The sequence below is a fragment of the Hydra vulgaris genome, chromosome 09, assembly GCF_038396675.1.
Source record: "Hydra vulgaris chromosome 09, alternate assembly HydraT2T_AEP".
Lineage (NCBI taxonomy): Eukaryota > Metazoa > Cnidaria > Hydrozoa > Anthoathecata > Hydridae > Hydra > Hydra vulgaris.
Genome location: NC_088928.1, coordinates 35,073,863 through 35,087,491, shown reverse-complemented (window position 1 = coordinate 35,087,491; position 13,629 = coordinate 35,073,863). Strand labels below are relative to the sequence as shown.

General features: G+C 28.8%; 1 protein-coding gene across 2 annotated transcripts in view; it reads right to left on the bottom strand.

Moving 5' to 3' along the window:
- Window positions 1-5,978: 5,978 nt before the first annotated feature.
- Window positions 5,979-13,629, bottom strand: part of LOC100203807 (protein FAM98A) — a 28,077-nt gene continuing 20,426 nt past the window's right edge. Inside the window, exons 13-14 of one of the 2 annotated variants that reach the window (XM_065805506.1) lie at window positions 12,880-12,986; window positions 5,979-6,013 (exon numbers count right to left, since the gene is read on the bottom strand). In XM_065805506.1, the coding sequence (XP_065661578.1) occupies window positions 12,901-12,986 (86 nt within the window). In that variant the 3' untranslated portion in view covers window positions 5,979-6,013; window positions 12,880-12,900. Of the gene's footprint in view, window positions 6,014-6,036; window positions 6,235-12,879; window positions 12,987-13,629 lie in introns of those variants that run through there. The other variant, XM_065805505.1, reaches the window with a different exon arrangement.

Below are 13,629 nucleotides of genomic sequence, written 5' to 3'. Positions count from 1 at the left end.
GTAAAACTGTTTAAAGAACGCGGAAAACTTGCAGAAGAACAAATGGACTTATCATCGAAAACTGCTTTAAATTGCCATACATAAAAAAAATATTCACAAAACTTTTGCATAAAATCATTACATTATAATGGTATTAAAATGTAAGATAACAAGTATGCAAACATATTTATCATATTTTTTTTAGATATTTACATGTTTACACTTTTCTCAAACTCCTATTCCGACGGTGCCCAAAACTTCTGCACTATAAAGTTGATCTTTTTGGTAATACTCCCTATAATCAATATAAGTTCTGCAATAATATATAAAGATTATTAATATATATTAATACTTGCCTTAAATATATATCCAAAAGAAAGGGCTGCTTCCCCTCCCTCCCCCTTCTTAAACTCGCCTTTGAATCGAAAATGCAACCATTCTTGATTTTATATTCAAATATTTCTGCAAATCAAAGTAATACAATAAAAGTCAATGAGATTTGTGACATGACAAAATCAAGTTCAAGGTACCACAAAAAAAAATTGTTTTATTAAAAAAAATCAATTTTTTGTTATAATATATAAGCTTTGTATATATATATATAATGCTTTAATAGTCTATTTCAACTATAGTAAACCTAGTTTTTTTAAAACTATAGTAAACCTAGTTTTATTTACTTCAAAGTTTTACATATTTTGGACAGTTTGTAGTTTAGTATAAAAAAGCATCGTTAGCAACGACACTAGCAACAATACTGTTATCCGTATTTAATCATATTTTAATGCTTCTTAATGCTTCCTGTAATAATCACAAACCTACTCTTTTAAATTGCTTCAACCCAGCGGGCACAGACGTCTATAAGACGTTTTTACAACGTCTTATAGACGTCACAAGTGCGTGCAACGTCCTTAAGACATACGACAAACGATATGAACCCGCTGGGAAGATTCATGATGCCAGCTTGATTTTAAAGTTTATTGTTGTTCTCGTGCCAAAAAATTCATAGTTTGTATAATTTGTACAAAGAACTAAAGTGCTTTTTAAAAGTATCGATGAAAGCATGATTAACTTCTCGACTTCCTCGTCAACTTGCAATTAGGGCTGCTAGTTTGAACATGTTTGAGATCGAACTTTACGCAAAAATTTTAACGTTTAGGTTCGAACTTTTTTTCCTAATAGTTAGAACTTTTAAATTTTGAGAGAAGAAATGCTTTTTCATTCTTTTTTGCTTTTTTCGTTTTGTGTTTGCCTGGCGACTTTAAAAATATAAACAAAATTATATCACCTGTAGCGCCATTTCATTTAAGGTAGGATCAGTTTTTTCATATTAAAAAGTAAAAGTTAAAAGTTATTAAATAATTTTTTGTAAATCAAAATAATTTTTATTAAACTTTCATTTTTATTTTTAAATTTAAAAATTGACGTGATTTGAAAACAAACATCGCGTGACCTTAAAAACGTCCCGCTTTGGCGAGGTGTTTTTTTCCATATGAACACGAGGGATGGTTAGGCGGGATGGTTTTGCTCCATATGATAAAAAACCTTGATAAAAGCCTTGATAAAAAATGTTTTTAATTTTTTTTAAATATATATATATATATATATATATATATATATATATATATATATATATATATATATATATATATATATATATACTGTTATAATCAGTATAATATAAATATAAATTTAATCGATATACTTAACATGAGGGGCTAAGTATATGGGGCTCTATGAAAAAAATTGAGGTGAAATTGCATCATCTATATTTTTTTTGAGTCCCGTCTGTTTTTAAAATATTTTATTGATATTTACCATGTAAATATAAAATGAAATAAAAAAGAAAAAGAATTATTATTTCACGGCTGGGGGAAAAAGAAGACAAATTCAGCCTTAACGGCAAGCCCCATAAACAAAATTTAAAAAGGTAATTCAAAAAATAGCTTTTCGTAAAATAGATAAAGAATTTAAAACTATAAACGTTAATTTGTATGAGTTATGTATGAACGAAATGAATTTAATGATGAAAAAAGTATCAAAGGCTTTCTACTCAGCATTAAAGTTTATAAAAAATGCTGCAAAAAAGTAAAAAATAGTTCAACAAATAAAACACCTACTGGAGAGAGTAAAGTTTCAATTGATGGCGCATGGGAAAAATGAAGATACAGCTCTTTAAACAGAGTAAACAGCTATAAACGAGGGGGCTAGGTAAATATTGCAGAAGATGTCAATAATGGAGAAACAACGTCAACCGTACGACTGTTGGAAAGCTAGTCAAAAATGTTATTTTAATCATTCAAAATCTTTAGGAGCAATGAAAAGTGCTGGTGCATTTGGCATTTTCTTGATCCGTAAATAAGCATGGAGTAATTCATAACTATGATTTCGGTGATGACGATTCTTCACCAATTTTAATGTTGTTAATAGTATGCTATATTGTAATTATACCAATTTATGCGTAAAAACTTTAATGTGTCGAGCATATACGAGTTTTGCGAATTGTTTAAGAGAGTAAAGAAAACAAAACATTTGTGAAAAATTAACGTCGTAAACCTTGAGAATAGTGCATCCAATACCGAAACCATATGATTTCAATACCGGTAATACCGGTATTTAATTTTTTTCTTTTAAACATGTGTTCTACTTTAAAGCGAGTAACGTGATGCTATATTTTAATTCAGTGCTGGTCATTTAAAAAAAAAATCACGCAAAGAAACTCGTGCATCTTGTTTCTATTATTTTTATAATAATAAATTATTTGACATAAGTATAAACATATAAATGTTTGGAGTTTGCTCCATGTCTGGAAGTTAGCTATCTCAAAGACCAAAAAATGCTTTGGGCGCCCCTGTACTGTAATACCATATTTTGTTGATCAAAATCAAGAGAATTTTTTTGTTAAACAGCCATGTTCTAGTTCCTTATTACTTAGTGTCAACTTCAATAAAAAAAAAAACATTAAATTTATTATTGAACCAGTACCAGTAGTAGTAGAAGTAGTAAATGAAAATGAAAACTATATTAATCCACTTTCTAATCTTAACAAGTTCTCTCAAGCTCAAGACTCATTTTTTTAATTAGTAACCTGCAAAAAACTAATATTGACAAATTACAAAAATTAATTCATTATCTTCATTTTCAAAACAGAAAATTACAAATTCAGGTAAATGTAATTAAAAATAAAGTCAAAAAGAATCTTCAAAACAAAGTCAACAAATAGTTATTAACAACTGATGAGAAGTGTAACTTCTACTCAAACATTCCTTCCATAAAAGTTTTGAACATTCTCCATGACCTTATAAAACCAATTGTACAAAACACCAAAAAAACGTGGTAGATACAGAAAATTATGTGCACAAGATGAATTTTTACCTGTTCTGTTGAAATTACGCCTTGGATTGTAAAGCAATGACATAGCTGGTAGATTTAATGTTTCTCTTGATACTGTTTCAAAAAATTTTAAATCTTGGATAAGAGAACTGTTTAGTACAACATGGTCTGAATACAAGCACCACAATACAATGAAGTTCCTTGTATCAATTACCTCTAGTTTTTTCATAAATTTTGTTTCAGAGGCGTATACTGAAAAAATGTCAGATAAGGCGATAACATTGGATTGTGGCTACTTCACTAAATTCCCTCCTTATCATCAATTATGGCTGATAAAGTTTTAATATTGCTAGTGAGTATGCTGCTAATAGGATTACCTTTATTTTCCCATCTGGTAAACAAAGAACTTCTCAAATGATACCTGAAGAAGTAGTAAAAACAAGTAATATTGCTAAACTTAGAAATCTCATTAAACATATAATTAGAAGAATTTCCTATATCACTTCTTCACAGTCTTAATCACATCATAATTTGTACAGCACTTTTGAATTTTAAATGATTTGTTATGAAATAATACTACTTTATGATAAAATGTAATTTAATCGTTGCTTTAAGTATAAGTGTGTGTGTATATATATATATATATATATATATATATATATATATATATATATATATATATATATATATATATATATATATATATATATAAATATAAAATCAAAGCTTGTACTTGATTTTTTTTTAAACTTGTACATATAGCTTTGTTTTTCAGCGACAATATATATAGTTAGTGATTATTTTGGAAAGTTGAAAAATATTATTTAAGCATATTTGTAATTATATTTTTGTTTCATAAAACAATAATAAGCAATTTTATATATTACAACAAAATAATAACTGTCATTATTTTTATTACAGTTTTGGTTTATGCTTAATTTAATAATCTTTTTATATCCTGTTGCTCCTAATCCTTTGTTAGTAGAGTTTTCTTTATAATAAGTTCAAAGTCACCATATGGTTTACTATATAAAATAACAAGAAAGGTTTTTTATCTACTGATAAGTCTTTAATAGGCTGAGGGGGTGGGGTAAAACGATAATATCCTGGGTCTAATTAGCAGGCTGGGAAGGCCATTGAAGGCCTGAAAGCAAAGCTGTATACTTATGTCTTGAGTTGCTGTCTTCTTGCTGACTACATATCTCTCATTTTTACTCAGGATATTCTATATCCAGAAATAAATATCCTGAATCGGATAGAATATCCGAGCACATTTGATGCCAGCTCTGACTATATATGCAACATAGCAGTAGTTTGTTAAGTTGTTGCTTTTTTTAGCTATTTAGGTCCTTCCAGAAGTTCTAACGGTCTAATCACAGAGCACTGAGTAACAACACTTAACCAGGTAGTTCAAACCTCATTCTTTATCAATGAGTTGGTAGATAATGAGGCGTGAACTTCCTTGTTAAATTCTATCCAAATTATCTTAGATTTAGTCCAAATGTAGACTTTTTACGTACTGGTAGAAAAGACTAATCCTATTACACTAAATAGTTTAAAGTCATCAATAGATTGTGTTTGGAGAACTAAAATCGTTATTATTATTCATTTTAATTAGATGTTTTGCATGTGTTTTACAGCGATAATCGGTTTGCTTACTCGAAATTTTTTGTTCTGTATATTCTTGTGTATATATTTATATATTTGTGTATACAAAAGTTGAGTTTTGAAAACCGTGTATTGCATCTAGAAGTTTTAAATATTCAATTTTGTGTTTTACGAGAAGAAAGCAATCGCGTACAAGCCCTATAAATATATTTTTTTATACCGGTATTGAGCCAACACAATACCAGTATTTCAGAACTTAAAAAATCCCGGTAATACCAGTATTGGATTCATTACTCGACAATAACTCTATAAAAACTATTCAAAACTATTTTAGTAGAGTAATAAAGGAGATAGCAAATAAAAAAATTTAAACGAAGATGAAAAAGTATATTAAATGAAAAAAGACATACAAGCTTTTTTAATCATTGTACTAAATTTCCAGACTAATACCGACGCTATACACTATGTCTTAGAGAATTAAAAAGTTGGACGATTATTTCAAATTTCAGTACTTTTTATCCACTTAGTTACTTCTTTTAAGTAAACCACTATAAAATATAAATAAAAGATTATAGTAATACTTCTGTCAAAATGTCATAACTGTACTCCAAAAACAAAATTGCTTAGTTTATAAAATAACCATGTTTAAATTAGATTTTGTTTTTTATTGCTGAACCATTAAAATAAAATATCATTTAGTAGCATTTGCTATACAAATTTTAAGTTAAATATTTAAAATGATTTTTAATGAACAAAAAGAATTAAAGAGTTATTTGCTCCTCATTATTAAAAAACCAGTTTTTAGAAAAACACAGCTCATTGATGCACTTTTTAAAAAACGGCCAGAAAAAAAATTATAAAAAAGAATAAAGTAACGCCTAATTTATTTTGAAACAAATTAAAAAGTGATTAACGCTTTCGAAATCTTTCAAATAATAAATTCTGAATAATAAATTTTTGTATCAAGTTACTTGATTTTGATGCGCAGTGTCAACTCATTAATTATTATTTTAATATTTTTTAACGAAAAAGAAATGTTTAGTCGAATAAACCAACCACGATTTCGTTGTCTTATTCTGAAATTTCAATATTCAAACTATACATAAAAGAAATACAACAAATAACAACGAGTCTTAGCACTAAAAAAATATACAATAAATTAATGTTTGTAACGTATATAAAATACTTTTATTTTAAGAACAAAAAGAAAAATACATTGTCATGTATACTGAATTGTCTAATATTTTCCGAAAGTATTGTGATCGTCTGTTGAAAGAAGCATATTGTGTATAAGGTCATTTAATGATATATCGATATCTATAAATATCAATGTACAAAACACTAAATAGTACTCTTATACACATACATACATACAAACACACACACACACACACACATATATATATATATATATATATATATATATATATATATATATATATATATAGAGAGAGAGAGAGAGAGAGAGAGAGAGAGAGAGAGAGAGAGAGTTTTTATTTAAGTGTAAGCCTTTGCATTTAAATGTTTAATCATGGGGTACTTTATAACAGGTAGGGATTGCATCTCGAAATTCAAAATTCGAGAATTCCGGAATTCGTTTTCATAATAAAGATTCGAATTCTGAAAATTTTTCCAGCGAGTTCCGAAATTAAAATGTATTTTTTCGTGTTCTCTCCAATTTTTAAATTGTGTTTTTGTTTCTGTACATATAAATATTCTACATTCTAATACTATAAGAAGAAATAAAGAAAACAATTGTAAATTACAGTTATCTTGCATAATACAAGTAGACATAGAGAAAACATTCTTAAATTGCAGTTAACGGCTTCATATCTTCATTTCATATCCACACGTAATAATTTGTTGAGATTTGGATATTGTGTTATTGCGTTATTGCAGTTAACAGTTTCATGTCTTCATTTCATATCCGCGTGTAATAATTTTTATATTTGGTATAATCTCGTGTTTGAGTCTTATATTTTACGATTTTCAACAATGTTGAGATTTGCTCATTGGAGCACGGTGTGTATTAAATTATTTAGATCAATATTTTTTAAATAGGTAAGCAAATAATAGCAGGAATAATAGCAGTTTTTGTTTAACAAGTTTAATTATCATCAACAGTACATCCTAAAATGTCTTCAAAGGAAAGTTATTCGGAATACATAAAGCAATGTAAAAATCAAAATTCTGTTTGGATTTATTTTTTAAGAGGATCAAAAAAATTAACAGCAAAATGTAAAATATGTTATGAAAAAGTAAAAACCGCTGGTTCAACGACAACACCGCAGCACACGCATTTAAGAACAATACACAATATTAATGTATTAAAACGGGATGTCGTGCAAGATGAAGGTCCAGAAAGCAGCGCATCAAAAATGATGATTACAAACTATTTATTCAACAAAAAAGATGAATCACTTTCTGCAATCGTATCACGAATGTGTGCCTTAGATAATATGCCATTCAAAGTTTTCTATACGTCTATCGATTTGAGAAATTTGTTTTTGGCTAGAGGCGCTCGAGATTATGTATTACCAAAAACACCTCGATTTGCAAAATGATTTTAGAATACGCACAAAAAATGCGGGCTAAAACGATGCAGGATTTTATAAATTTAAAAGAACATGGAACAAGATTTTGCTTAACTCTAGATGAATGAAACGAGAAACGAGCCAGCTTATTCATGAAAATTATGACATCTTCAAGAAACCAATGTTATTTAAATGTGTATGTCCATGGCAAGAAACAGTATGGAATTTAGGTTTAGTACCTATTGAAGGACGTTTCCCTCCAGAGAAATGCATTACGGCTCTGAAAACCACATTGCAAGACAACAATCTAAATATCGATAAAGATATTACGTCTATAACAACTGATGGGGCAGTTGTGATGCAAAAAGTTGGACGGCTTTTACCATGTAATCAGCAGTTGTGCTTCACGAATGCGATACATTTAGCTGTAATTGATGTTCTGTATAATAATTCGAATACAACTGAATTGGTGGCTCACACATATACAGAAGATGTTAGTATAGAAGATCAAGTAAGTGACTTCGATGAATCGGATGAGATATACATTGAAGATGAAAATGTTGACTTGGTTAAACAAACTTATAATGAAGCTGAGCTTGTTGAGACTGAAGAATTTGGATTTAGTTTTCTCATCAAAAAAGTTCGTTCGATTTTAAAGAAATTTCGTTTATCGAGAACATTAAATGATATTCTTCAAGTATACATGAAACAAGAATTTGGAAAACAATTGAAACTTATTATTGACACTAAAACTAGATGGAATAGCTTAGTCAAAATGCTTAAAAGGTTTAATAAGCTAAAAAGCTGTGTTAGAAAAGCATTGATTGACATTGCATCTGATATTGTTATTCTAGATGCTGAAATTTTGTCGATTAAAAATATTATCTCTGCGCTTCTCCCAGAGAAGCTTATTGTTGAAGCCCTTTGTCAAGAAGATGCAAATCTGCTTTCTGCTAATGCGGCATTTTCTTTTATGCTTGAGAATTTCGGATCTGATGAACTTTCATTAAAATTAAAGAAGTTAGAAGACCGAATAAGCCAAAGACGAACTAATGTGTCTGGAACTCTTTAGTATTTAAACAATGGCGGAAAAAGTAAGATTCAAGCATCTTTCACTAGACCATTGAAAAAAACAATAGCCAAAGTTATTGAAAACTTTGCACAAAGATTGATATTTAACACTAACATGGAAATTTCTTCAGGCGAGCAGTCAGAAGCTGACGATGTGATAGAAGTGATGTTGGAAGAACAAACTAAGCCCTTAACATTAATGCAAAAGTCGGAGAACAAAATTCAATTGAACTTATCGTCCAACATAACATCCAACTCAACTCAACAAATAATAAATAGGAGCTTAATTTCAAAAATTAAATCTGAAATGAAATTCTTTGAAGAGAACGGCGTTCGTGGCAAAATATTAGAGTCCGTCTACTCATATTTGATTTTGATTATACCATCGAGCGTGAAGTCTGAGCGAGCCTTCTCAATTGCTGGTAACTTTTGTACAAAAGTTCGAACGAGACTCGGAGACGCAGCTTTAAGTGATCTCTGCTTCCTCAAGGCATATTTTAGGCAAATAAAGCAACAATTTTATATTTTTTATTATTAAATGATATACCATATTAGAATGTTTCTGTACTAATTGAATTTGGTATAATTTTATGCTCCCTTTTTATTTTTAAAAAAAGTATTTTTTATGCAATAAATAACAATGAATTATCTCAAATAAGTTATTTTTATAGACATAAAAAAATTTAAAATATTTTTGGGATTCGACCGAATTCCGAAAAAATTTAATTTCGAATTCCGATTTCTTTATTTTCGTCAAAATTTGCATTCCCTAAGAACAGGCCTTTTTATTTTGAGGACGGTGTCAAAAACTGTATGCATACAGGTTCTAAATATTGTGTCACAAATCCGGGGCGACAACAAAGGTTTTAAAGTGGGCACAATCGTCAATTTTTGAAAAATTCTATATCTAGAATTTTCTTTAAAAAAAAAAGGTCCTTTAGAAAAAAAAATGTGTGTAGGGAAAGGGGATGGCCCCCGGCCATCCCCCCTTCCCGGCTTCGTCGGCTCTGAAATCACAACAGAAATTATGATAAAAGTTGAAAAAAACCTAAGGTACCTAAAAAACCTAAAAAGGTAGTCATGTTGTATAGTTTGTGATGATAACTGTTACCATCTTAAATCAGGTCTTTTTCAGGTAATTCAAGACTTTTCAAATTTCAGATAAAGATGGCGTATCTAGGCGAACAAAAGATAATTGTACAGCGTATCTAGGCGAACAAAATCTTTTATACGATTTTGTGCACTTTTAAAAAAAAAGAGGCAATAACTGGATAACTGAAAAAACTCAGGAACTTGAATTATTAAAAATATTATTAAAATGGTCTCATTTTGTGGCAATGCTAGAATTTGGAAACATGGCTAAACAAATGTAATCTTCCCAAATAGTTCTTTTAAAAAGTTTCACAAAAGATAACAGTATCTATCTTACTAGTAATGATATTGGGTACAAATCATAAAGATGTTTTTCTTTTTCACGACTGGTCTTTTAGAGAAGCAGTTTTAAAGCCTCAGGCAAGGATCAGGCGGTACATATCTTATTACTGTACAGCAAATGATAGACAAAATTGGTATTCTGAAGACTAATCTACTTTAGCAATTAGACAATAACGGAGTTTAGATTTTATTACATGAGGGCATTCTTGTGAAGGTTTATACTGAATGAAGAAAATCTTTTGATATTCGATAACTTACCAGAATTAAAAAGTATATTATCTATAGATATCAAAACTATTAACTATCCGAAATGATAAGATTCAGATAACATGTACTTTTATAATGAGAAATTCAGATAGTTTACTGAGGAAATCAATCAGGGAGGTTAAACTGTGCCTGGTGATTTTGTATGTCAATTGGTAATATATTGTTATATTATATTTCGTGCTGACACTACTTGAACTTCTTCTTCCTGCAATCTGGTTTTTGTGCAATCTGATGTCAAAATCAAACTAAAAATGAACAGAAACCATGGTGTTAACATATTTTTTTAAAACTATTGTAACTTGTATTCTCCAAGGTCTACAAAAGAACCAAGGCCAAAAATTTTAAAACTAAGAGTTAAAAAACATAGTCCAACAGAAAACGTTTGATTAAAAAAATTGAAATAAAAATAATAATGACATACAGTTAATATAAAAAAAAGAAAAAAACAGTACCATTTATTTAAATATTTTTTATACATTACATAATAATAATGCATATTAAAAAATAGTTAAACTTTAAGTTTATTTCAGGTTAATTGTGTTTTTTCTGCGTAAAAAAAATCACCTCCAGTGACATGACAGTGTATGGCCTGTTAAATAGTATGCTATGGTATAAATCATAAGATGCATGAACTCATAAAAGCAAATATTTCTGCGTTTCTTTTTTAAAATGAAACATTGATTCAGAAAGAAATCTTTAGCACTTTTTTGCTATTGATAAAACTTTTTTTTAAATAAAATAAATAATAACTGCATTATAATTTTTGAAAATTTAAAAGAAAAAAATCATAGAAATCTAAAAGAAAACTAATATTTGTTTTTAAAATGTGGCTCTTATTTGAAAAATCACATGATAAGTCACGTGATAAGTTGATGATAACTCGGGAGTTAAAAACAAAGGAGAGAGTTAAAGAAAAAAAAGACAACATATACTATGTGACTTCAGACGATATCTAAAAGATTCATAAGATAAACCAGCCCAAATATATCAACAGCATTCCATACGAAAACGAACAAAAAATTTATAGACAGAGAATGGAATCAGGAGCAAGAAAATTTCAACCTTAGTATATGCTAACTTTGCAAAGGAATTTATATTTAGCTTCCATTAAAAATCAGTTATTAAAAATAATCTGAGAAAACATAAAAGATGGAACCTTGTTGGATACCACAGAAATTACTCGAAACAAAGGAGAGTGTTGCCATCAAGAGCAACTTTAATGCTGTAGGTCGAAAGTAATGATTCAGAAGTCTCAAAAACTTTCTCAGATACACTATATAAAGAGAGCTTACAAAGACCACCAAACCAAACTTTATTGAAAGCATTTGATGTCATGAGCGATAGGCCTTGTTTCACCGCTTCCATCTAATGCATCTTAGAACAGCTAACAGGTTAATAGTAAACCAAAAGGATTGAAATATTTTCAGAGAGTCAGTTGAGATATTAGAAGTTTGTTAATTAAAGATTCAAAGTCCTTGCTAACAATACTAAGAAGACTGATTGGCCAATACTTAGAGGGGTCTGAACAATTTCCAGGGTTTTAAAAATTTGAAACCATAAACTCTATTTTTTCAGCAGGCAGGACAACAAGATCTAGTTAAGTTTATTCAGTTAAACACTTGTTTAAAATTTAGAGAGTATTAAACAGAGTTTTGGAGAATACTTTTGTAGAACTGTGACACATAGCTGGGTCATCTAGAACACTTTTGTAAAACTGTGACACAAGGACAGGTAATCAAGAACATTTTTGTAGAAGTGTGAACCAGGTACTGATCTCTAGAACACTTTTGTAGAACTGACAGAAATATTATTAAGACCAGAAGCTGTAAAATAGTTTATGCAATATCTTTATGGCAGCAAAAGTGATTTGGATCACAGATCACAGGAAGTGTGTGGCCATAAGATTTAACAGATGAATTATAAAAAATTTCTTTGCAAATAGTTTTAGCATATTCTTGGGAGGGGTAATAAGATTAAAACCACATATGAAAAATGGAATGTTGCCATTGTTAATGACACTGTTATAGATTTTGCAGAAGTCTTTAGAACTTAACTTCTAAATATAGAGATAAAATAAGATTTAGTAATCTAAAAATAATGGACCTAAGTACCAGACAATTAAATAAAAATAGTAATAATAATATACTGTTTAACATTAATAATACGCATGTTTAACATGCGTATTATTAATGTTAAACAATATATTATTATATACTACTAAAAAATTTTTTTACATTACCTTTATTCTTCAGAAATTAAATTAACTCGAGAGAGATCTTATAAAAAAGATGTTCTTATGATAAAGACGAAATATTTACAATCAGAAATAGCAGCTACACAAGGAGATAGAAATCGGGTAGAGCAAGGCTTAATTTGAAAAAAGAAGGGAAGAAATTTTTTTGAGAACCCCTTTTTTTTAAGCAAGTGCTACATTTAACTATTATAAATTCACTAACTTGTCAACAAGGTTGTATTTTTTATATACTCTTTACTTTTTTATATACTCCTGAATGAAATTCAGATAAAATCGGGCACCCAAACCGAGACATACATCACTAAGTATATACATTTAAATACAAAAGTTCACTCAAACAAAAACAATAACAACAACAAAAAATCATTTAACTAAATTTGTAAGGTTCCATAAATATTTAACCTTTCATGAAGATAATTGCTGTCAGCTGTAATAAATTTTATCTTCTTTTCCTGAATATCCACCACGACTTCCGCGATGACTATCAGATGCTCCACGACCTCGCCAGCCTATGCAGACAATTACACAAATTTATAAATCTATTATAACGTAATAAATAAACTCATCAGAAATAAAAAATATTTTTAATTTTATTATTTAAAAAAATAAAAATTTATCAACAAAAACAATGAAATTTTAATGACCAATACGAGTGTATGAAAAGAATGTCTTGATTGGAAATTGATCCAGTGCTATGAGGGAACCAGTTTTAATTAATATGAGGGAACCGGTATTAATTCAGGATATAAAGAGCTACTGCAACAGAATGAATTGTAACGTATTATAATAAAAAAATGCTGGGAATCTTTCAACAGATCTAGAGTGACACAACTGATGCTTTGATATCAACTTGCATTCATAAATCTTTTTTTGAATCCCTAAACCCTCAGAATAATTGTAATAAAAATCTTTTAATTAATTTTGATGATTCTTGAAGAAAAAAAGTTCTTAAAACTCTTGAAAAGTATTTTTGAAAAATAGTATTTCAGGAATCCCTAAAAAATCAGCGAAACCATAATTTATATTTTACCATATGTAAGCTTTAAATAGAAAATTATTTAGACAATGAATAAAACAGTGAAGCATGAAGGACATTTAATTGAGCAAAAATAATCCGAACCTAAACTTTTAGTTGATGTTTGTATTAGAGCC